The sequence below is a fragment of the Rhinoraja longicauda genome, chromosome 19 (genome assembly GCF_053455715.1).
Source record: "Rhinoraja longicauda isolate Sanriku21f chromosome 19, sRhiLon1.1, whole genome shotgun sequence".
Classification (NCBI taxonomy): domain Eukaryota; kingdom Metazoa; phylum Chordata; class Chondrichthyes; order Rajiformes; family Arhynchobatidae; genus Rhinoraja; species Rhinoraja longicauda.
The window spans coordinates 12073707-12100135 of record NC_135971.1 but is presented as its reverse complement, the minus strand read 5'-3'; the positions used below and the strand labels follow the sequence as shown (position 1 = coordinate 12100135).

Below are 26429 nucleotides of genomic sequence, written 5' to 3'. Positions count from 1 at the left end.
TCTCCCTCTCAACCCCATTCTCCACATAACCCCGGACGCCTGTACTGATCAAGAATCTGTGTCAAAGCCTCTCTCAAATTCTCCAAAGCAATTTCAGAAAACTGCCTCACAAGTGATCATTACTGCACTGGCATCAATGGTGGCGCACCGGTAGAGACAATAGACAATAGACAATAGGTGCAGGAGTAGGCCATTCAGAGCCAGCACCACCATTCAATGTGATCATGGCTGATCATTCTCAATCAGTACCCCGTTCCTGCCTTCTCCCCATCCCCCCTGACTCCGCTATCCTTAAGAGCTCTATCCAGCTCTCTCTTGAATGCCTTGCTGCGTCACAGCGCCAGAGACCCAGTTTCCATGCTGGCCTCGTGTGCCGTCTTTATGGATGTTGCCTGACCACAACCAGTGCTTTGTCGGGGAGGCTTGTTATCAGCAGCAGCATTTCTTGTATCTACTTGCTCGATTTCTCCTCTCCAGAGTCGTTGTTTTCATCAGTAATTCGTCCTTTATCTTGCCTCCTCCCACTACTTCTAGAAGACCCTCCCATTTATCAAAACCACAGGGGGATTTTCAATAAAGGCGCAGAGAGCTGGCGTAACTCAGCGAGTCAGACAGCAGCTCTGGAGAATACGGACTGGTGACGTTTCCAGCTGGGACCCTTCTTCATATATCAGGGAGTTTGAAAGACTTGTGTTCGAATTTTTTTCCTGTTCTCTATCTTGCCTTCGAAGCTCAGCTGCTCAAATCCAAAGATGAATTGCCTTTTGGTCCTGGTCGCTGGTCTCATTCTCAGCGCCCCTCTGGGTAAGAATATCAAAACTATTTTGCTGTCCTGCAATTTAACTGTGGAAAGGCATTTTAGATTCTCAAGTGGGATCGGAATTTAGCCTGTGTGTTTGTTAACATGTAGGGAGTTTCTTACTGAATATGGAGTTAGTTATTGTCAAGTCAAGAGTGTTTTATTGTTATACTAGACTGAGGTGGACGCGTTGGGTCCAAACCTCTCCCTGGGGCAATCCTCCCCCAATTGACGAAGCCCGTTGCCGGGCGGGGATAGTCTCCCGGGGCCGTGGGCGGGCGAGCAGCGAAGGGGAAGGGGAGAAGGGGGGCACTGACCTCGGCTCCGTGTGGCCAGCACTGCAGCCAGAGCGAGCCGTGGATCAAAGCCTCTCCTGCATCGGTCAGCACCCTCTCCTCCCCTCCCCCCACTCCCCTACCCCACCCCCACTCCCCTACCCCACCCCCACTCCCCTACCCCACCCCCAATCTCCTACCCCACCCCACACCGCTCCCCCATCCCCCCCACCCCCACCCCTCCACCCCCACCCCCTTTCCCCATTCCCCTACCCCCACTCCCCTCTCCCCATTCCCCTCCCCTCCACCCCTCTCCCTCACCACACCCCTCGTCCCCCCCACTCCCCTCCACCGCTCCCACACCTCTCCCCCTCCGCTCCCCTTCCCCCATTCCATTCCCCAACCCCCTCCCCACACCCTCCCCTCCCCATCCCCACCCCCACTACACTCCCCCCATTCCCCTCCCTCCACCCCCACTCCGCCCCTGCTCCCCTTCCCCCGGTTCCCCCCACAGCCACTCCCCTACCCCACCCCCACTCCCCTACCCCACCTCCACTCCGCTCCCCCATTCCCCCCCACCCCTCCACCTCACCCTCTTTCCCCCATTCCCCTCCCCCCAACCCCACTCCCCTCTCCCCACCCCCACTCCCCTCCCCTTCCCCCACTCCCCTCCCCATTCCCCTCCCTCCTCCCATACACCCCCTCCCCACTCCCTCCCCTCCCCTTCCCAACCCCACTACCCTCTCCCCATTCCCCTCCCTCCACCCCCTCACCCCCTGTTCCCCCTCCCCTTCCCCACCCCCAATCCCACCCCTTCCCACCCCACCATTCTTCCCCTCCACCCCCTTTCCCCTCCCTTCCCACACCTCCCCTCCCCCACCCCCACCGAAAATAGATACAAAGTGCTGGAGTAACACAGCGGGACTGGCAGCTCGGTGAAAACGAGTTACAGACAACGAGACTCAACAAGGCGACTTTCAAGCCAGTACAACCACTCGGATGGGGGAGGGTCTCGACCAAAACATCACTTCTACTTCTTCTCCAGAGAGGCTAGCCTGACCCGCTGAGTTACTCCAGCAGTTTGTGGCGGGACTGTTCTTTGTTTATTGAAAGGAGTTGCTCGTTTTCAGAGCAGCCGCAGAATGAGCTACAGGTGTCTCTCACACAACCTTCCCTGTTCTCATGTACAGGTAACTGTTTGCGGTGTTACTACTGCCCACGATCAACAAACAGATGCGTGACCGAATCTGTTACATGCCCTGGCAAAGACGAGCAATGCTTTTTTGGGAATGGGACGGCTGGTATGTAAGAACCAATTTGAGATGCACACCTCTAGCTTAGCTTGGTTTAGAGATACAGCGCGGAAACATACCCCCCAACCCTTTGTGTGAAAAGGTTACCCCCGCCGATTCCTATTAAAATCTTTTCCCCTTCACCTTAAACCTATGTCATCTTGTTCTCGAATCTACTCTGGGCAAGAGACTCTGTGCATCTACCCGATCCAGTCCTCTCATGATTTTATACTGGAATAGGTTACCCCTCATCCTCCTGCACTCCAAGGAAAGGAGACCCAATCTACTCAACCTCTCCCTGTAGCTCACACCCTCTAGTCCTGGCAAAGATGTAAAGACTGTACAATTCTGTGAATCAATAGCTGATTTACTCATAGACATGTGAAAACTCAGTGGCATTCACACAGAGCGCGGCAGGTATATGGAACAAGCTGCGAGAGGAGGTAGTTGAGGCAGGGACTTTCCCAACATTTAAGAAACAGTTGGACAGGTACATAGATAGGACAAGTTTGGGTGGTTGTGGAGGGGGGGGGGGATATAGACCAAGCGCAGGCAGGTGGGACGTGTCGCTGGGACATGTTGGCCGGGTGGGCAAGTTGGGCCGAAGGGCCTGTGTCCACGCTGTATCACTCTAAAATGGTACATGAACCATGAACACAGAAATTATTTAACTGTCCATTCTGTTTCTCCAGCTGGTGTAACGGTTTACTACGCTGGATGTATTCCTCCTGCTGTTTGTGTTCAACAGGATGAGTCTGGAGAAGTTTCAGTCGCTATCCACTGTTGTAATACTGACCTCTGCAACGCGAGTGACCAAGTTAAATTATCTCTTGTGCTGTTCCCTGCTCTGGTGTCAGTCTGGTTTGCAATATTTATGTGAAGCAAATGCATAATAATAATGCACCGTGTAAATGTCCGGGTGCTGTATGTCGGAAGATCAGGGATGATGAGTCTTAACACTTGATTTCCAGGAGATGATCTGCTTAATCTAACAGATGTACTGCAATTCCTCACATTTCGAATTCACTTTTTTTTGGTATTGATTTGAATTATGCTTTGTAGATGATTACATGCATACAGCTTTAGTAACTCCAACAGAAGGCAGTGGAGGCCAAGTGAATTGAAAATTTTAAGGCAGAGATAGATAGATTCTTGATTAGTGCGGGTGTCAGGGGTTGTGGGAAGACGGCAGGAGAATGGGGTTGGGAGGGAGAGATAGACCAGACACGATCGAATGGCGTAGTAGACTCGATGGGCCGAATGGCCTAATTCTGCTCCTATCACCTGCTGTATGACTTATGCCCTTATGACACTGGGTTGATCTCGGGAGGCTGGACAAGCATGTTACGCAGGCACCGCTTGGACAACCTCCTTCCAGTTGACGAAGCCCATGCTACTACACAATGCATGATATTTGCAACCTTTTAATAATTTGGATGATAATGAGAATCATATATAACTTGGAGCTTGTACCATTACTCTGTTCATCTGTTGCCGCATCTCAATAAAGTACTGATTTTCAAAAGAAAATGTGAGCGTATTCCTTTATTTCATAAGTTCCGGGACCAGGATTAAGCCACTCGGCCCATCGAGTCTACACCGCCATTCAATCATGGCTGATCTATCTCTCCCTCTCAACCCCATTCTCCACATAACCCCGGACGCCTGTACTGATCAAGAATCTGTGTCAAAGCCTCTCTCAAATTCTCCAAAGCAATTTCAGAAAACTGCCTGACAAGTGATCATTACTGCAATGGCAGTAATAGGTGCAGGAGGAGGCCATTTGGCCCTTAGAGCCAGCACCGCCATTCATTGTGATCATGGTTGATCGTCCACAATCAGTAGCCCGTGCCTGCCTTCTCCCCATATCTCTTGATTCCACTAGCCTCTAGAACTCTATCTAACTCTCTCTTAAATCCATCCAGTATTTTGGCTTCCACTGCCCTCCGTGGCAGAGAATTCCACAAATTCACAACTGTCTGGGTGAAACTGTTTTTTCTCACCCCAGTTTTAAATAGCCTCCCCTTTATTCTAAGACTGTGACCCCTGGTTCTGGACTCGCCCAACATTGGGAATTTTTTTCCTGCATCTAGATTGTCCAGTCCTTTTATAACTTTAGATGTTTCTATAAGATCCCCTCTCATCCTTCAGTACCCCGTTTCTTCTTTCTCCCCACACGCCCTGACTCCGCTATCCCTCAGAGCTCTATTTGGCTCTCTCTTAAACGCGTTGCTGCCTCACAGCGCCAGAGACCCGGGTTCCATGCTGGCCTCGTGTGCCGTCTCTGCGGATGTGGCCTGACCACATCCAGTGCTTTGTCGGGGGAGCCTTGTTACCAGCAGCAGCATTTCTTGTATCTACTTGCTCGATTGCTCCTCTCCCGAGTCGCTGTTGTTCTTCAGAAATTCATCCTTTATCTTGCCTCCTGTTACCTCTAGAAGACCCTCCCTTTTGTCAAAACCACAGGGGGATTTTCAATCAAGGCTCAGAGAGCTGTCGTAACTCAGCGAGTGAGGCAGCAGCTCTGGAGAACACGGACTGGTGACGTTTCCAGTTGGGACCCTTCTTCAGATTTCAGGGAGTTTGAAAGACTTCTGATCGATTTTTTTTCCTGTTCCCTCTCTTGCCTTCGAAGCTCAGCTGCTCAAATCCAAAGATGAATTGCCTTTTGGTCCTGGTCGCTGGTCTCATTCTCCGCGCCCCTAGAAACATAGAAACATAGAAAATATGTGCAGGAGGAGGCCATTTGGCCCTTCGAGCCAGCACCGCCGTTCATTGTGATCATGTTTGATCGTCCACAATCAGTACCCCGTGCCTGCCTTCTCCCCATATCTCTTGATTCCACTAGCCCCTAGAACTCTATCTAACTCTCTCTTAAATCCATCCAGTGATTTGGCTTCCACTGCCCTCCGTGGCAGAGAATTCCACAAATTCACAACTGTCTGGTTAAAACAGTTCTTCCTCACCCCAGTTTTAAATGACCTCCCCTTTATTCTAAGACTGTGGCCCCTGGTTCTGGACTCGCACAACATTGGGAACATTTTTCTTGCATCTAGCTTGTCCAGTCCTTTTATAATTTTAGATGTTTCTATAAGATCCCCTCTCATCCTTCTAAACTCCAGTGAATACAAGCCCAGTCTTTTCAATGTTTCCTCATATGTCAATCCCGCCATCCCAGGGATCAATCTCGTGAACCTACGCTGCACTGCCTCAATTACAAGGATGTCTTTCCTCAAATTAGGAGAGCAAAACTGTACACCATACTCCAGATGTGGTCTTACCAGGGCCCTATACAACTGTAGAATAACCTCTTTACTCCCATACTGAAATCCTCTCGTTATGAGGGCCAACGTGCCTTTAGCTTTCTTCACTGCCTGCTGCATCTGCACGCCAATTTTCAGTGACTGGTGAACAAGGACACCCTGTTCTCGCTGGACCTCCACCTTACCTAACCTAACTCTATTGAGATAATAATCTGCCTCCTTGTTTCTGCCGCCAAAATGGATAACCTCACATTTATCTATATTATACTGCATCTGCCACGCATCTGCCCACTAACTCAACCTGTCCAGGTCACCCTGCAATCTCCTAACATCCTCTTCGCAGTACATACTGCCACCCAGCTTTGTGTCATCGTCAAACATGCTAGTGTTGCTTCTAATTCCCTCTTCCAAATCATTAATATATATGGTAAACAGTTGTGGCCCCAACACCGAGCCTTGCGGCACTCCACTCGCCACTGCCTGTAATTATGAAAACGACTCGTTTACTCCTATTTTTTCCTTCCTGTCTGCCAACCAATTCTCTATCCATGTCAACACCCTACCCCCAATACCATGTGCTCTAATTTTAGTTACCAAGCTCCCGTGCAGGACCTTATCAAAGGCTTTCTGAAAGTCTAGATACACTACATCCACTGGCTCCCCTTCATCCATTTTACTTGTCACGTCCTCAAAAAATTCCAGAAGATTAGTCAAGCATAATTTCCCTTTCACCAATGCGTTCACTATTTCCAGAGCCACCTCCCCGATTACCCTGGGATGTAGACCATCAGGCCCTGGGGGATTTATCAACCTTCAGTCCTATCAGTCTACCCAATACAATTTCTCGCCTAATGAAAATTTATTTCAGTTCCTCTACCCACCTAGATCCACTGATCTCCAGTACATCTGGGAGATTGTTTGTGTCTTTCTTAGTGAAGACAGATCCGAAGTACCTGTTCAACTCTTCTGCCATTTCCTTGTTACCCATAATAATTTTACCCGTGTCTGCCTTCAAGGGACTCACATTTGACTTTGCTACTCTTTTTGTCTGCTTAACCTGGTTAAGGACAACCTCCTTCCAGTTGACGAAGCCCATGCTAATACACAATGCTTGATATTTGCAATCTTTTAATAATTTGGATGATAATAATAATCATATAACTTGGAGCTTGTACCATTACTCTGTTCATGTGTTGCCGCATCTCAATAAAGTACTGATTTTCAAAGTAAAATGTGAGCGTATTCCTTTCTTTCATAAGTTCAAGGATCAGGATTAAGCCATTCGGCCCATCGAGTCTACTCCGCCATTCAATCATGGCTGATCTATCTCTCCCTCTCAACCCCATTCTCCACATAAACCCGGACGCCTGTACTGGTCACGAATCTGTGTCAAACCCTCTCAAATTCTCCAAAGCAATTTCAGAAAACTGCCCCACAAGTGATCATTACTGCACTGGCATCAATGGTGGCGCACCGGTAGAGACAATAGACAATAGGCAATAGGTGCAGGAGTAGGCCATTCGGAGCCAGCACCGCCATTCAATGTGATCATGGCTGATCATTCTCAATCAGTATCCCGTACCTGCCTTCTCCCCGTACCCCCTGACTCCGCTATCCTTAAGAGCTCTATCTAGCTCTCTCTTGAATGCCTTGCTGCGTCACAGCGCCACAGACCCAGTTTCCATTCTGGCCTCGTGTGCCGTCTCTACGGATGATGCTTGACCACATCCAGTGCTTTGTCGGGGGAGGCTTGTTACCAGCAGCAGCATTTCTTGTATCTACTTGCTCGATTTCTCCTCTCCAGAATCGCTGTTGTCATTAGTAATTCGTCCTTTATCTTGCCTCCTCCCTCTACCTCTAAAAGACCCTCCCATTTGTCAAAACCACAGGGGGATTTTGAATAAAGGCGCAGAGAGCTGGCGTAACTCAGCGAGTCAGGCAGCAGCTCTGGAGAACACGGGCTGGTGACGTTTCCAGCTGGAACCCTTCTTCATATATCAGGGAGTTTGAAAGACTTGTGTTCGAATGTTTTTCTGTTCCCTCTCTTGCCTTCGAAGCTCAGCTGCTCAAATCCAAAGATGAATTGCCTTTTGGTCCTGGTCGCTGGTCTCATTCTCAGCGCCCCTCTGGGTAAGAAAATCAAAACTATTTTGTTGTCCTGCAGTTTAACTGTGGAAAGGCATTTTAGATTCTCAAGTGGGATCGGAATTCTAGGTGAAACATTTAGCCTGTGTGTTTGTTAACATGTAGGGAGTTTCTTACTGAATATAATCATAATAAAAATAATAAAAATAATAATAATAATAATAATAATAATAATAATAATAATAATAATAATAATAATAATAATAATAATAATAATAACAATAATAATAATAATAATAATAATAATAATAATAATAATAATAATAATAATAATAATAATAATAATAATAATAATAATAATAATAATAATAATAATAATAATAATAATAATAATAATAATAATAATAATAATAATAATAATAATAAAAAATTTATTTATTAGACCCACACCGGGGAAATTTACAGTGTTACAGCAGCAAAGTGGATAGCAAGAGATCATTCATTATAAATAAAATAAAGATAAAAGGATAAATTGTCATCAGTTTACTGTGTATTTCTTAACTGTTACTGTTGACTCGTCTGCTGGGAGCAGTGCTGGTTGTGCAGTCTCACAGCAGCGGGAAGGAAGGACCTCCGATATCTCTCCTTCACGCACTTGGGGTGAAGGAGTCTGTCACTGAAGAAGCTACTCAGTGCAGTGACAGTGTCCTGCATGGGGTGGGGGCCGTTGTCCAGCAGCGATGTTAACTTTGCCGTCGTCCTCCTCTCTCCCACCGCCTGCACTGAGTCGAGGGGGCAACCCAGGACAGAGCTGGCCTTCCTGACCAGCTTGGCGAGTCTCTTCCCTTCCGCCGCTGAGATGCTGCTGCTCCAGCAGACCACTCCATAGAAGATGGCCGATGCCACCACCGTGTGGTAGAAAGTCCTCAGGTGTGCCCCCTGCACTCCAAAGGACCGAGTCTCGTCAGCAGGAACAGTCTGCTCTGGCCCTTTTTGTAGAGCGCATCGGTGTTTCGGATTCAGTCCAATTTATGGAGTTAGTTTTTGTCAAGTCAAGAGAGTTTTATTGTTGTTCTAGACTGAGGTAGACGCGTTGGGTTCAAATCTCTCCCTGAGGCAACCCGCCCCCCACACTCCCCTCCCCCCACCCCCACTCCCCTCCCCCCTACCCCCAACCCCACACCCATTTACCCCTCACCCACCCCACTCCCCTCCACTCCTCCCACCACCCGCACCCAATCCCCTCCCCCAATCCCCTCCCCCCACTCCGCTCCCCTCCCCCCACCCCCACCCCCACTCCCCTCCGTAAACAAATGGGCGGATTTGAACGACTTTTTTTTAACAGAATCTTTCAAATAAAAAAGTTTTAAAATTATATTATTTTTAACGTCTTTTTTAAATGAGGAAGTAATTTTTTCGGGTTTTTTAGCAGTTTTATTTAACTGATTTAAAAAAAATATTCGAATAAATTTAATCCGTGAAATAAATGCAGGAAATACTAGATGCAGGAAACATGTTCTCAATGTTGGGCGAATCCAGAACCAGGGGCCACACACACACAGTCTTAGAATAAAGGGGAGGCCATTTAAAACTGAGGTGAGAAGGAACTTTTTCACCCAGATAATTTGTTGTGAATTTGTGGAATTCTCTGCCACAGAGGGCAGTGGAGGCCAAATCGCTGGATGGATTTGAGAGAGAGTTATATAGAGCTCTAGGGGCTAGTGGAATCAAGGGATATGGGGAGAAGGCACGGGTTACTGATTGTGGATGATCAGCCATGATCACAATGAATGGCGGTGCTGGCTCGAAGCCTCCTATTTTCTATGATTCTAAATTGTTCTTTTTTTAAATCAATAGAAATGAGAAAAAACGTTTTTCAGTGGGAAGGGCAGGAGAGGCCTCAAACGTGCAACCCGGACCATTTGGGCGTCGAGCGCCACCGAAGGACTTTTTTAAAGAATCTTTAAAATGAATATATATTTTTTATTATTTAGGCTTTTTTTAAAATGAGAAAACCGTAAACAAACGGGCGGGACTGAACGACTTTTCTTTAAGACAGAATCTTTCAAATAAAACAATCTTCTTTTTGTAATTAAGCCAATTTTTTTTAAATGAGAAAACTTTTAAACAAACAGGTTTTTTAATGGGCGTTGTTTTTTTTAATCTATTCGGTGAAAGAAAAGTGTTTTTTTAACGCCTTTTTTTAAAATGAGAAAGTATTTTATCGGGTTTTAGCGGTCTTTTTCAATTGATAATTTTAAAAAAAAATCGAATAAATCAAATCCGTGAAATAAATCGTTCTTTAAATCAAAAGAAATGAGAAACCAGGATCAGCAGTTCCTTCTTACACACACACACACACAGACGCACACGCACACACACACACGCACAGACACACATATGTACACATAAAACAAACAATAACAGTGCAAAAAGGCAAAACTATAAGTGTGTAGATAGTTTAGATACTACTTTGGCAGTGTTTAGGATAGTGCTGGTCGCTGGTGGGCACGGACTCGTTGGGCCGAATGGCCTGTGTTTACGTGCTATAAACATCAGAGGGCTCGACAGTGCTATTGTGCAGGAAGGAACTGCAGGTGTCGGTTTACACCGAAAATAGACACAAAGTAGCTGGAGTAACTCAGCGGGACTGGCAGCTCGGTGAAAACGAGTTACAGACAACGAGACTCAACAAGGCCTCTTTCAAGCCAGTACAACCACTCGGATGGGGGAGGGTCTCGACCAAAACATCACCTCTACCTCTTCTCCAGAGAGGCTGGCCTGACCCGCTGAGTTACTCCAGCATTTTGTGTCGGGACTGTTCTATGTTTATTGAAAGGAGTTGCTCGTTTTCAGAGCAGCCGCAGAATGAGCTACAGGTGACCTCTCACACACCCTTCCCTGTTCTCATGTACAGGTAACTGTTTGCGGTGTTACTCCAGCCCCGCATCAATGAACAGATACTTGACCGATTCTGTTACATGCTCTCGGAATGACGAGCAATGCTATCTTGGGGTTGGGACGATTGGTAAGTAAGAACCAATTTGAGATGCACACCTCTAGCTTAGCTTGGTTTAAAGATACAGCGCGGAAACATACCCCCACCACCCTTTGTGTGAAAAGGTTACCCCCGCCAATTCCTATTAAATCTTTTCCCCTTCACCTTAAACCTATGTCCTCTGGTCCTCAGTTTCCCTACTCTGGGCAAGAGACTCTGTGCATCTACCCGATCTATTCCTCTCATGATTTTATACACCTCTATAAGATCACCCCTCATCCTCCTGCGCTCCAAGCAATGGAGACCCAGTCTACTCAACCTCTCCCTGTAGCTCACACCCTCTAGTCCTGGCAAAGATGTAAAGACTGTACATTTCTGTGAATCAATTGCTGATTTACTCATAGAAATGTGAAAACAATAGACAATAGAAAATAGGCGCAGGAGGAGGCCATTCGGCCCTTCGAGCCAGCACCGCCATTCATTGTGATCATGGCTGATCATTCTCAATCAATTCCCAGTTCCTGCCTTTTCCCCATACCCCCTGACTCCGCTATCCTTAAGAGTTCTATCTAGCTCTCTCATGAATGCATTCAGAGAATTGGCCTCCACTGCCTTCTGAGGCAGAGAATTCCACAGATTCACAACTCTCTCTGAAAACGTTTTTCCTCATCTCAGTTCTAAATGGCCTACCCCTTATTCTTAAACTGTGGCCCCTGGTTCTGGACTCCCCCAACATTGGGAACATGTTTCCTGCCTCTAACGTATGCAACCCCTTAATAATCTTATACATTTCGATAAGATCCCCTCTCATCCTTCTAAATTCCAGTGTATACGAGCCTAGTGGCTCCAGTCTTTCAACATACGACAGTCCCGCCATTCCGGGAATTAACCTAGTAAACCTACGCTGCACGCCCTCAATAGCAAGAATATCCTTCCTCAAATTTGGAGACCAAAACTGCACACAGTACTCCGGGTGCAGTCTCACTGGGGCCCTGTACAACTGCAGAAGGACCTCTTTGCTCCTGTAATCAACTCCCCTTATTATGAAGGCCAACATTCCATTGGCTTTCATCGATGCCTGCCGTACCTGCATGCTTCCTTTCAGTGACTGATGAACTAGGACACCCAGATCTCGTTGTACGTCCCCTTTTCCTAACATGACACCATTCAGATAATACTCTGCCTTCCTATTCTTACCACCAAAGTGGATAACCTCACACTTATCCACATTAAACTGCATCTGCCATGCATCCGCCCACTCACACAACATGTCCAAGTCACGCTGCAACCTCATAGCATCTTCCTCACAGTTCAATCTACCACCCAGCTTTGTATCATCAGCAAATTTGCTAATGGTACTTTTAATCCCCTCGTCCAAGTCATTAATGTATATTGTAAATAGCTGCAGTCCCAGCACCGAGCCTTGCGGTACCCCACTAGTTACTGCCTGCCATTCTGAAAGGGAACCATTTATCCCCACTCCTTGCTTTCTGTCTGTCAACCAATTTTCTATTCATGTCAGTAACCTACCTCTAATTTTGTTATAATTTGTGCTCTAATTTTGCCCAGTAATCTCCTATGTGGAACATTGTCGAAGGCTTTCTGAAAGTCAAGGTACACCACATCCACCGGCTCTCCCCTGTCAATTTTCCTGGTTACATCCTCAAAAAATTCCAGAAGATTAGTCAAGCATTAATTCCCCTTCGTAAATCCACGCTGACTCGGAACGATTCTGTTACTACTATCCAAATGCTCCGCAATTTCATCTTTTATAATTGACTCCAGCATCTTCCCCACCACTGATGTAAGACGAACTGGTCTATAATTTCCCGTTTTCGCTCTCCCTCCTTTCTTAAAAAGTGGGACAACATTAGCTACCCTCCAATCCACAGGAATTGATCCTGAATCTATAAAACATTGGAAAATGATCACCAATGCGTCCACAATTTCTAGCGCCATATCCTTAAGTACACTGGGATGCAGACTATCAGGCCCTGGGGATTTATCAGCCTTCAGTCCCATCAGTCTACCCATATGGGCTATGGACTAAGCGCAGGCAGGTGGGACTAGTATAGCTGGGACATGTTGGCCGGTGTGGGCAAGTTGGGCCGAAGGGCCTGTTTCCATGCTGTATCACTCTAAAATGGTACATGAACTACGAACACAGAAATTATTTAACTGTCCATTCTGTTTCTCCAGCTGGTGTAACGGTTTACGGTGCTGGATGTATTCTTCCTGCTGATTGTGTACTTCAGCAAGATATTGGAGGAGTTTCAGTCTCTATTGCAAATAGGTATACCCTCTTGGGAACTGTCGGGGCAGAAGACGTTTCCAGTCCGAGTGGCGGACCTGTTGGCAAGGATACTCGACAGGGGAGACCGAAGTCTGGAAGAGCCGTAGTGGTCGGTGACTCCATAGTCCGAGGGACGCACAGAAGATTCTGTGGCAGCAGGAGGGACTTGAGGATGGTCTGTTGCCTCCCTGGTGCCAGGGTTCAACACATCACAGACCGGCTTCAGAAAATCCTAGTGAGGGAAGGCGATCAACCTGAAGTCGTTGTGCATGTGGGCACGAATGACGTCGGGCGGAAGAGGAAGGAGGTGCTACAGTGGGAGTTTAGAGAGTTGGGAAAAACACTGAGAAGTAGGACGTCGAAGGTGGTTATCTCTGGACTGCTACCGGTACCTCGTGCTGGTGAGGCCAGGAACAGAGAGATAGAGGGTATGAATTTATGGCTGAGGGACTGGTGCAGAGAGCAGGGATTTAGATTTCTGGACCACTGGGATCTCTTCTGGGCTAGGGATGACTTGTACAAAAGGGACGGGTTGCATCTTAACAGCAGGGGGACAAACATTCTGGCAGGCAGGTTTGCTAGTGTGACACCTGTGGCTTTAAACTATGTAGTGGGGGGGAGGGGTTAACAAATTGTGAATATGAAGATGAGGTAAAAGGGAATACAGGAGATATTGCAAAAGACTCTCGGAAGAATGGGAACAGAAGTTCTAGAGGGGAAAAGAAATTAAGGGCAGGGCCAATTGTGAACGATGTGAGAGGGGAGGTAAATACAGAAGTTAAAGTGTTGTACTTAAATGCGCGTAGTATAAAAAATAAAGTGGATGAGCTTGAGGCTCAGTTAGTCATGGGCAAGTATGATGTTGTAGGGATCACTGAGACATGGCTACAAGAGGACCAGGGCTGGGAACTGAATATTCAGGGGTACACAACGTATAGAAAAGACAGACAGGTGGGCAGAGGGGGTGGGGTTGCTCTGATGGTAAGGAATGATATTCATTTCCTTGCAAGGGGTGACATAGAATCAGGAGATGTTGAATCAGTATGGATAGAAATGAGAAATTGTAAGGGTAAAAAGACCCTAATGGGAGTTATCTATAGGCCCCCAAACAGTAGCCTCGACATAGGGTGCAAGTTGAATCTGGAGATAAAATTGGCATGTCAAAAATGTAATGCTACGGTGGTTATGGGAGATTTCAACATGCAGGTAGACTGGGAAAATCAGGTTGGAAATGGACCCCAGGAAAGAGAGTTTGTAGAGTGCCTTCGAGATGGATTCTTAGAACAGCTTGTACTGGAGCCTACCAGGGAGAAGGCAATTCTGGATTTAGTGTCGTGTAATGATCCTGATCTGATAAGGGGACTAGAGGTAAAAGAGCCATTAGGAGGCAGTGATCACAACATGATAAGTTTTACTCTGCAAATGGAAAGGCAGAAGGGAAAATCAGAAGTGTCGGTATTACAGTATAGCAAAGGGGATTACAGAGGCATGAGGCAGGAGCTGGCCAAAATTGATTGGAAGGAGGCCCTAGCAGGGAAGACGGTAGAACAGCAATGGCAGGTATTCCTGGGAATAATGCAGAGGTTGCAGGATCAATTTATTCCAAAGAGGTGGAAAGACTCTAAGGGGAGTAAGAGACACCTGTGGCTGACAAGGGAAGTCAGGGACAGCATACAAATTAAGGAGAGGAATATAACATAGCAAAGAAGAGTGGGAAGACAGAGGATTGGGACTCTTTTAAAGAGCAACAAAAGTTAACTAAAAAGGCAATACGGGGAGAAAAGATGAGGTACGAGGGTAAACTAGCCAATAATATAAAGGAGGATAGCAAAAGTTTTTTTAGGTACGTGAAGAGGAAAAAAATAGTCAAGGCAAATGTGGGTCCCTTGAAGACAGAAGCAGGGGAATTTATTATGGGGAACAAAGAAATGGCAGACGAGTTAAACCGTTACTTTGGATCTGTCTTCACTGAGGAAGATACACACAATCTCCCAAATGTTCTAGGGGCCGGAGAACCTAGGGTGATGGAGGAACTGAAGGAAATCCACATTAGGCAGGAAATGGTTTTGGGTAGACTGATGGGACTGAAGGCTGATAAATCCCCAGGGCCTGATGGTCTGCATCCCAGAGTACTTAAGGAGGTGGCTCTAGAAATAGTGGAAGCATTGGAGATCATTTTTCAATGTTCTATAGATTCAGGATCAGTTCCTGTGGATTGGAGGATAGCAAATGTTATCCCACTTTTTAAGAAAGGAGGGAGAGAGAAAACGGGTAATTATAGACCAGTTAGTCTGACGTCAGTGGTGGGGAAGATGCTGGAGTCAATTATAAAAGACGAAATTGCTGAGCATTTGGATAGCAGTAACGGGATCATTCCGAGTCAGCATGGATTTACGAAGGGGAAATCATGCTTGACAAATCTACTGGAATTTTTTGAGGATGTAACTAGGAAAATTGACAAGGGAGAGTCAGTGGATGTGGTGTACCTCGACTTTCAGAAAGCCTTCGACAAGGTCACACATAGGAGATTAGTGGGCAAAATTAGGGCACATGGTATTGGGGGTAGGGTACTGACATGGATAGAAAATTGGTTGACAGACAGAAAGCAAAGAGTGGGGATAAATGGGTCCCTTTCGGAATGGCAGGCAGTGACCAGTGGGGTACCGCAAGGTTCGGTGCTGGGACCCCAGCTATTTACGATATACATTAATGACTTAGACGAAGGGATTAAAAGTACCATTAGCAAATTTGCAGATGATACTAAGTTGGGGGGTAGTGTGAATTGTGAGGAAGATGCAATCAGGCTGCAGGGTGACTTGGACAGGTTGTGTGAGTGGGCGGATACATGGCAGATGCAGTTTAATGTAGATAAGTGTGAGGTTATTCACTTTGGAAGTTAGAATAGAAAGGCAGATTATTATCTGAATGGTGTCAAGTTAGGAGGAGGGGGAGTTCAACGAGATCTGGGTGTCCTAGTGCATCAGTCAATTGAAAGGAAGCATGCAGGTACAGCAGGCAGTGAAGAAAGCCAATGGAATGTTGACCTTCGTAACAAGAGGAGTTGAGTATAGGAGCAAAGAGGTCCTTCTACAATTGTACCGGGCCCTGGTGAGACCGCACCTGGAGTACTGTGTGCAGTTTTGGTCTCCAAATTTGAGGAAGGATATTCTTGCTATGGAGGGCGTGCAGCGTAGGTTCACTAGGTTAATTCCCGGAATGGCGGGACTGTCGTATGTTGAAAGGCTGGAGCGATTGGGCTTGTATACACTGGAATTTAGAAGGATGAGGGGGGATCTTATTGAAACATATAAGATAATTAGGGGATTGGACACATTAGAGGCAGATAACATGTTCCCAATGTTGGGGGATTCCAGAACAAGGGGCCACAGTTTAAGAATAAGGGGTAGGCCATTTAGAACGGAGATGAGGAAGAACTTTTTCAGTCAGAGGGTGGTGAAGGTGTGGAATTCTCTGCCTCAGAAGGCAGTGGAGGCCAGTTCGTTGGATGCTTTCAAGAGAGAGCTGGATAGAGCTCTTAAGGATAGCGGAGTGAGGGGTATGGGGAGAAGGCAGGAACGGGGTACTGATTGAGAGTGATCAGCCATGATCGCATTGAATGGCGGTGCTGGCTCGAAGGGCTGAATGGCCTACTCCTGCACCTATTGCCTACTGTCTATTGTCTATCCATTGTTGTAATACTGACCTCTGCAACGCGAGTGACCAAGTTAAATTATCTCTTGTGCTGTTCCCTGCTCTGTTGCCAGTCTGGTTTGCAATATTTATGTGAAGCAAATGCATAATAATAATGCACCGTGTAAACGTCCGGGTACTGTATGTCGGAAGATCAGGGATGATGAGTCTTAACACTTGATTTCCAGGAGATGAGCTGCTTAATCTAATAGATGTTCTGCAATTCCTCACATTTCCAATTCTCGTTTTTTGGTATTGATTTGAATGATGCTTTGTAGAAGATTACATGCATACAGCTTTAGTAACTCCAACAGAAGGCAGTGGAGGCCGAGTGAATTGATATTTTTAAGGCAGAGATAGATAGATTCTTGATTAGTGCGGGTGTCAGGGGTTGTGGGGAGAAGGCAGGAGAATGGGGTTGGGAGGGAGAGATAGGTCAGCCATGATTCAATGATGGAGTTGAATCGATGGGCCGAATGGCCTAATTCTGCTCCTATCACCTGCTGTGTGACTTATGGCCTTATGACACTGTGTTGATCTCGGGAGGCTGGACAAGCATGTTACGCAGGCACCGCTTGGACAACCTCCTTCCAGTTGACGAAGCCCATGCTAATACACAATGCTTGATATTTGCAACCTTTCAATAATTTGGATGATAATGATAATCCTATATAACTTGGAGCTTGTACCATTACTCTGTTCATCTGTTGCCGCATCTCAATAAAGTACTGATTTTCAAAAGAAAATGTGAGCGTATTCCTTTCTTTCATAAGATCCGGGACCAGGATTAAGCCATTCGGCCCATCGAGTCTACTCCGCCATTCAATCATGGCTGATCTATCTCTCCCTCTCAACTCCATTCTCCACATAACCCCGGACGCCTGTACTGATCAAGAATCTGTGTCAAAGCCTCTTTCAAATTCTCCAAAGCAATTTCAGAAAACTGCCTCACAAGTAATCATTACTGCACTGGCATCAATGGTGGCGCACCGGTAGAGACAATAGACAATAGACAATAGGTGCAAGAATAGGACATTCAGAGCCAGCACCGCCATTCAATGTGATCATGGCTGATCATTCTCAATCAGTACCCCGGTCCTGCCTTCTCCCCGTACCCCCTGACTCCGCTATCCCTCAGAGCTCTATCTAGCTCTCTCTTGAATGCGTTGCTGCCTCACAGCGCCAGAGACCCGGGTTCCATGCTGGCCTCGTGTGCCATCTCTGCGGATGTGGCCTGACCACATCCAGTGCTTTGTCGGGGGAGCCTTGTTACCAGCAGCAGCATTTCTTGTATCTACTTGCTCGATTGCTCCTCTCCCGAGTCGCTGTTGTTCTTCAGAAATTCATCCTTTATCTTGCCTCCCGTTACCTCTAGAAGACCCTCCCATTTGTCAAAACCACAGGGGGATTTTCAATCAAGACTCAGGGAGCTGGCGTAACTCAGCGAGTCAGGCAGCAGCACTGGAGAAGACGGACTGGTGACGTTTCCAGCTGGGACCCTTCTTCAGATTTCAGGGAGTTTGAAAGACTTCTAATCGAAATTTTTTCCTGTTCCCTCTCTTGCCTTCGAAGCTCAGCTGCTCAAATCCAAAGATGAATTGCCTTTTGGTCCTGGTCGCTGGTCTCATTCTCCGCGCCCCATGAAACATAGAAACATAGAAAATATGTGCAGGAGGAGGCCATTTGGCCTTTCGAGCCAGCACCGCCATTCATTGTGATCATGGTTGATCGTCCACAATCAGTACCCCGTGCCTGCCTTCTCCCCATATCTGATGATTCCACTAGCCCCTAGAACTCTATCTAACTCTCTCTTAAATCCATCCAGTGATTTGGCTTCCACTGCCCTCTGTGGCAGAGAATTCCACAAATTCACAACTGTCTGGTTAAAACAGTTCTTTCTCACCCCAGTTTTAAATGGCCTCCCCTTTATTCTAAGACTGTGGTCCCTGGTTCTGGACTCGCACAACATTGGGAACATTTTTCTTGCATCTAGCTTGTCCAGTCCTTTTATAATTTTAGATGTTTCTATAAGATCCCCTCTCATCCTTCTAAACTCCAGTGAATACAAGCCCAGTCTTTTCAATCTTTCCTCATATGTCAATCCCGCCATCCCAGGGATCAATCTCGTGAACCTACGCTGCACTGCCTCAATTACAAGGATGTCTTTCCTCAAATTAGGAGAGCAAAACTGTACACCATACTCCAGATGTGGTCTTACCAGGGCCCTATACAACCGTAGAATAACCTCTTTACTCCCATACTGAAATCCTCTCGTTCTGAGGGCCAACGTGCCTTTAGCTTTCTTCACTGCCTGCTGCATCTGCACGCCAATTTTCAGTGACTGGTGTACAAGGACACCCTGTTCTCGCTGGACCTCCCCCTTACCTAACCTAACTCCATTGAGATAATATTCTGCCTCCTTGTTTCTGCCGCCAAAGTGGATAACCTCACATTTATCTATATTATACTGCATCTGCCACGCATCTGCCCACTCACTCAACCTGTCCAGGTCACCCTGCAATCTCCTAACATCCTCTTCGCAGTACATACTGCCACCCAGCTTTGTGTCATCATCAAACATGCTAGTGTTGCTTCTAATTCCCTCTTCCAAATCATTAATATATATGGTAAACAGTTGTGGCCCCAACACCGAGCCTTGCGGCACTCCACTCGCCACTGCCTGTAATTATGAAAACGATTCGTTTATTCCTATTTTTTGCTTCCTGTCTGCCAACAAATTCTCTATCCATGTCAACACCCTACCCCCAATACCATGTGCTCTAATTTTAGTCACCAAGCTCCCGTGCAGGACCTTATCAAAGGCTTTCTGAAAGTCTAGATACACTACATCCACTGGCTCCCCTTGATCCATTTTACCTGTCACGTCCTCATAAATTTCCAGAAGATTAGTCAAGCACAATTTCCCTTTCACAAATCCACGCTGACTTGGACTGGTCTGTAATTCCCCGTTTTCTCTCTCGCTCCTTTCTTGAAAAGTGGAATAACATAAGCTGTCCTGCAATCCTCAGGAACTGATCTTGAATCTATTGAACATTGGAAAATGATCACCAATGCGTTCACTATTTCCAGAGCCACCCCCCCGTGTACCCTGGGGTGTAGACCACCAGGCCCCGGGGGATTTATCAACCTTCAGTCCTATCAGTCTACCCAATACAATTTCTCGCCTAATGAAAATTTATTTCAGTTCCTCTACCCACCTAGATCCACTGATCTCCAGCACATCTGGGAGATTGTTTGTGTCTTTCTTAGTGAAGACAGATCCGAAGTGCCTGTTCAACTCTTCTGCCATTTCCAAGTTACCCATAATAATTTCACCCGTATCTGCCTTCAAGGGACCCACATTTGACTTTGCTACTCTTTTTGTCTGCTTAACCTGCTTAAGGACAACCTCCTTCCAGTTGACGAAGCCCATGCTAATACTAAATGCTTGATATTTGCAATCTTTTAATAATTTGGACGATAATGATAATCATATAACTTGGAGCTTGTACCATTACTCTGTTCATGTGTTGCCGCATCTCAATAAAGTACTGATTTTCAAAGTAAAATGTGAGCGTATTCTTTTCTTTCATAAGTTCAAGGATCAGGATTAAGCCATTCGGCCCATCGACTCTACTCCGCCATTCAATCATGGCTGATCTATCTCTCCCTCTCAACCCCATTCTCCACATAACCCCGGACGCCTGTACTGATCAAGAATCTGTGTCAAAGCCTCTCTCAAATTCTCCAAAGCAATTTCAGAAAACTGCCTCACAAGTGATCATTACTGCACTGGCATCAATGGTGGCGCACCGGTAGAGACAATAGACAATAGACAATAGGTGCAGGAGTAGGCCATTCAGAGCCAGCACCACCATTCAATGTGATCATGGCTGATCATTCTCAATCAGTATCCCGTTCCTGCCTTCTCCCCATCCCCCCTGACTCCGCTATCCTTAAGAGCTCTATCCAGCTCTCTCTTGAATGCCTTGCTGCGTCACAGCGCCAGAGACCCAGTTTCCATGCTGGCCTCGTGTGCCGTCTTTATGGATGTTGCCTGACCACAACCAGTGCTTTGTCGGGGAGGCTTGTTATCAGCAGCAGCATTTCTTGTATCTACTTGCTCGATTTCTCCTCTCCAGAGTCGTTGTTTTCATCAGTAATTCGTCCTTTATCTTGCCTCCTCCCACTACTTCTAGAAGACCCTCCCATTTATCAAAACCACAGGGGGATTTTCAATAAAGGCGCAGAGAGCTGGCGTAACTCAGCGAGTCAGACAGCAGCTCTGGAGAATACGGACTGGTGACGTTTCCAGCTGGGACCCTTCTTCATATATCAGGGAGTTTGAAAGACTTGTGTTCGAATTTTTTTCCTGTTCTCTATCTTGCCTTCGAAGCTCAGCTGCTCAAATCCAAAGATGAATTGCCTTTTGGTCCTGGTCGCTGGTCTCATTCTCAGCGCCCCTCTGGGTAAGAATATCAAAACTATTTTGCTGTCCTGCAATTTAACTGTGGAAAGGCATTTTAGATTCTCAAGTGGGATCGGAATTTAGCCTGTGTGTTTGTTAACATGTAGGGAGTTTCTTACTGAATATGGAGTTAGTTATTGTCAAGTCAAGAGTGTTTTATTGTTATACTAGACTGAGGTGGACGCGTTGGGTCCAAACCTCTCCCTGGGGCAATCCTCCCCCAATTGACGAAGCCCGTTGCCGGGCGGGGATAGTCTCCCGGGGCCGTGGGCGGGCGAGCAGCGAAGGGGAAGGGGAGAAGGGGGGCACTGACCTCGGCTCCGTGTGGCCAGCACTGCAGCCAGAGCGAGCCGTGGATCAAAGCCTCTCCTGCATCGGTCAGCACCCTCTCCTCCCCTCCCCCCACTCCCCTACCCCACCCCCACTCCCCTACCCCACCCCCACTCCCCTACCCCACCCCCACTCCCCTACCCCACCCCCAATCTCCTACCCCACCCCACACCGCTCCCCCATCCCCCCCACCCCCACCCCTCCACCCCCACCCCCTTTCCCCATTCCCCTACCCCCACTCCCCTCTCCCCATTCCCCTCCCCTCCACCCCTCTCCCTCACCACACCCCTCGTCCCCCCCACTCCCCTCCACCGCTCCCACACCTCTCCCCCTCCGCTCCCCTTCCCCCATTCCATTCCCCAACCCCCTCCCCACACCCTCCCCTCCCCATCCCCACCCCCACTACACTCCCCCCATTCCCCTCCCTCCACCCCCACTCCGCCCCTGCTCCCCTTCCCCCGGTTCCCCCCACAGCCACTCCCCTACCCCACCCCCACTCCCCTACCCCACCTCCACTCCGCTCCCCCATTCCCCCCCACCCCTCCACCTCACCCTCTTTCCCCCATTCCCCTCCCCCCAACCCCACTCCCCTCTCCCCACCCCCACTCCCCTCCCCTTCCCCCACTCCCCTCCCCATTCCCCTCCCTCCTCCCATACACCCCCTCCCCACTCCCTCCCCTCCCCTTCCCAACCCCACTACCCTCTCCCCATTCCCCTCCCTCCACCCCCTCACCCCCTGTTCCCCCTCCCCTTCCCCACCCCCAATCCCACCCCTTCCCACCCCACCATTCTTCCCCTCCACCCCCTTTCCCCTCCCTTCCCACACCTCCCCTCCCCCACCCCCACCGAAAATAGATACAAAGTGCTGGAGTAACACAGCGGGACTGGCAGCTCGGTGAAAACGAGTTACAGACAACGAGACTCAACAAGGCGACTTTCAAGCCAGTACAACCACTCGGATGGGGGAGGGTCTCGACCAAAACATCACTTCTACTTCTTCTCCAGAGAGGCTAGCCTGACCCGCTGAGTTACTCCAGCAGTTTGTGGCGGGACTGTTCTTTGTTTATTGAAAGGAGTTGCTCGTTTTCAGAGCAGCCGCAGAATGAGCTACAGGTGTCTCTCACACAACCTTCCCTGTTCTCATGTACAGGTAACTGTTTGCGGTGTTACTACTGCCCACGATCAACAAACAGATGCGTGACCGAATCTGTTACATGCCCTGGCAAAGACGAGCAATGCTTTTTTGGGAATGGGACGGCTGGTATGTAAGAACCAATTTGAGATGCACACCTCTAGCTTAGCTTGGTTTAGAGATACAGCGCGGAAACATACCCCCCAACCCTTTGTGTGAAAAGGTTACCCCCGCCGATTCCTATTAAAATCTTTTCCCCTTCACCTTAAACCTATGTCATCTTGTTCTCGAATCTACTCTGGGCAAGAGACTCTGTGCATCTACCCGATCCAGTCCTCTCATGATTTTATACTGGAATAGGTTACCCCTCATCCTCCTGCACTCCAAGGAAAGGAGACCCAATCTACTCAACCTCTCCCTGTAGCTCACACCCTCTAGTCCTGGCAAAGATGTAAAGACTGTACAATTCTGTGAATCAATAGCTGATTTACTCATAGACATGTGAAAACTCAGTGGCATTCACACAGAGCGCGGCAGGTATATGGAACAAGCTGCGAGAGGAGGTAGTTGAGGCAGGGACTTTCCCAACATTTAAGAAACAGTTGGACAGGTACATAGATAGGACAAGTTTGGGTGGTTGTGGAGGGGGGGGGGGGATATAGACCAAGCGCAGGCAGGTGGGACGTGTCGCTGGGACATGTTGGCCGGGTGGGCAAGTTGGGCCGAAGGGCCTGTGTCCACGCTGTATCACTCTAAAATGGTACATGAACCATGAACACAGAAATTATTTAACTGTCCATTCTGTTTCTCCAGCTGGTGTAACGGTTTACTACGCTGGATGTATTCCTCCTGCTGTTTGTGTTCAACAGGATGAGTCTGGAGAAGTTTCAGTCGCTATCCACTGTTGTAATACTGACCTCTGCAACGCGAGTGACCAAGTTAAATTATCTCTTGTGCTGTTCCCTGCTCTGGTGTCAGTCTGGTTTGCAATATTTATGTGAAGCAAATGCATAATAATAATGCACCGTGTAAATGTCCGGGTGCTGTATGTCGGAAGATCAGGGATGATGAGTCTTAACACTTGATTTCCAGGAGATGATCTGCTTAATCTAACAGATGTACTGCAATTCCTCACATTTCGAATTCACTTTTTTTTGGTATTGATTTGAATTATGCTTTGTAGATGATTACATGCATACAGCTTTAGTAACTCCAACAGAAGGCAGTGGAGGCCAAGTGAATTGAAAATTTTAAGGCAGAGATAGATAGATTCTTGATTAGTGCGGGTGTCAGGGGTTGTGGGAAGACGGCAGGAGAATGGGGTTGGGAGGGAGAGATAGACCAGACACGATCGAATGGCGTAGTAGACTCGATGGGCCGAATGGCCTAATTCTGCTCCTATCACCTGCTGTATGACTTATGCCCTTATGACACTGGGTTGATCTCGGGAGGCTGGACAAGCATGTTACGCAGGCACCGCTTGGACAACCTCCTTCCAGTTGACGAAGCCCATGCTACTACACAATGCATGATATTTGCAACCTTTTAATAATTTGGATGATAATGAGAATCATATATAACTTGGAGCTTGTACCATTACTCTGTTCATCTGTTGCCGCATCTCAATAAAGTACTGATTTTCAAAAGAAAATGTGAGCGTATTCCTTTATTTCATAAGTTCCGGGACCAGGATTAAGCCACTCGGCCCATCGAGTCTACACCGCCATTCAATCATGGCTGATCTATCTCTCCCTCTCAACCCCATTCTCCACATAACCCCGGACGCCTGTACTGATCAAGAATCTGTGTCAAAGCCTCTCTCAAATTCTCCAAAGCAATTTCAGAAAACTGCCTGACAAGTGATCATTACTGCAATGGCAGTAATAGGTGCAGGAGGAGGCCATTTGGCCCTTAGAGCCAGCACCGCCATTCATTGTGATCATGGTTGATCGTCCACAATCAGTAGCCCGTGCCTGCCTTCTCCCCATATCTCTTGATTCCACTAGCCTCTAGAACTCTATCTAACTCTCTCTTAAATCCATCCAGTATTTTGGCTTCCACTGCCCTCCGTGGCAGAGAATTCCACAAATTCACAACTGTCTGGGTGAAACTGTTTTTTCTCACCCCAGTTTTAAATAGCCTCCCCTTTATTCTAAGACTGTGACCCCTGGTTCTGGACTCGCCCAACATTGGGAATTTTTTTCCTGCATCTAGATTGTCCAGTCCTTTTATAACTTTAGATGTTTCTATAAGATCCCCTCTCATCCTTCAGTACCCCGTTTCTTCTTTCTCCCCACACGCCCTGACTCCGCTATCCCTCAGAGCTCTATTTGGCTCTCTCTTAAACGCGTTGCTGCCTCACAGCGCCAGAGACCCGGGTTCCATGCTGGCCTCGTGTGCCGTCTCTGCGGATGTGGCCTGACCACATCCAGTGCTTTGTCGGGGGAGCCTTGTTACCAGCAGCAGCATTTCTTGTATCTACTTGCTCGATTGCTCCTCTCCCGAGTCGCTGTTGTTCTTCAGAAATTCATCCTTTATCTTGCCTCCCGTTACCTCTAGAAGACCCTCCCTTTTGTCAAAACCACAGGGGGATTTTCAATCAAGGCTCAGAGAGCTGTCGTAACTCAGCGAGTGAGGCAGCAGCTCTGGAGAACACGGACTGGTGACGTTTCCAGCTGGGACCCTTCTTCAGATTTCAGGGAGTTTGAAAGACTTCTGATCGATTTTTTTTCCTGTTCCCTCTCTTGCCTTCGAAGCTCAGCTGCTCAAATCCAAAGATGAATTGCCTTTTGGTCCTGGTCGCTGGTCTCATTCTCCGCGCCCCTAGAAACATAGAAACATAGAAAATATGTGCAGGAGGAGGCCATTTGGCCCTTCGAGCCAGCACCGCCGTTCATTGTGATCATGTTTGATCGTCCACAATCAGTACCCCGTGCCTGCCTTCTCCCCATATCTCTTGATTCCACTAGCCCCTAGAACTCTATCTAACTCTCTCTTAAATCCATCCAGTGATTTGGCTTCCACTGCCCTCCGTGGCAGAGAATTCCACAAATTCACAACTGTCTGGTTAAAACAGTTCTTCCTCACCCCAGTTTTAAATGACCTCCCCTTTATTCTAAGACTGTGGCCCCTGGTTCTGGACTCGCACAACATTGGGAACATTTTTCTTGCATCTAGCTTGTCCAGTCCTTTTATAATTTTAGATGTTTCTATAAGATCCCCTCTCATCCTTCTAAACTCCAGTGAATACAAGCCCAGTCTTTTCAATGTTTCCTCATATGTCAATCCCGCCATCCCAGGGATCAATCTCGTGAACCTACGCTGCACTGCCTCAATTACAAGGATGTCTTTCCTCAAATTAGGAGAGCAAAACTGTACACCATACTCCAGATGTGGTCTTACCAGGGCCCTATACAACTGTAGAATAACCTCTTTACTCCCATACTGAAATCCTCTCGTTATGAGGGCCAACGTGCCTTTAGCTTTCTTCACTGCCTGCTGCATCTGCACGCCAATTTTCAGTGACTGGTGAACAAGGACACCCTGTTCTCGCTGGACCTCCCCCTTACCTAACCTAACTCTATTGAGATAATAATCTGCCTCCTTGTTTCTGCCGCCAAAATGGATAACCTCACATTTATCTATATTATACTGCATCTGCCACGCATCTGCCCACTAACTCAACCTGTCCAGGTCACCCTGCAATCTCCTAACATCCTCTTCGCAGTACATACTGCCACCCAGCTTTGTGTCATCGTCAAACATGCTAGTGTTGCTTCTAATTCCCTCTTCCAAATCATTAAT

At 47.4% G+C, this 26429-nt stretch overlaps 2 protein-coding genes across 2 annotated transcripts; both read left to right on the top strand.

Moving 5' to 3' along the window:
* Nucleotides 1-752: 752 nt before the first annotated feature.
* Nucleotides 753-3246, top strand: LOC144603137 (prostate stem cell antigen-like). The gene is made up of 3 exons (XM_078416286.1): nucleotides 753-804; nucleotides 2265-2375; nucleotides 3059-3246. Exons 1-3 carry the CDS (start codon nucleotides 753-755, stop codon nucleotides 3244-3246), a joined length of 351 nt encoding a protein of 116 aa, XP_078272412.1.
* A 17866-nt stretch (nucleotides 3247-21112) lies between these two features.
* LOC144603135 (prostate stem cell antigen-like) lies at nucleotides 21113-23626 on the top strand. The gene is made up of 3 exons (XM_078416284.1): nucleotides 21113-21164; nucleotides 22644-22754; nucleotides 23439-23626. Exons 1-3 carry the CDS (start codon nucleotides 21113-21115, stop codon nucleotides 23624-23626), a joined length of 351 nt encoding a protein of 116 aa, XP_078272410.1.
* Nucleotides 23627-26429: the final 2803 nt, after the last annotated feature.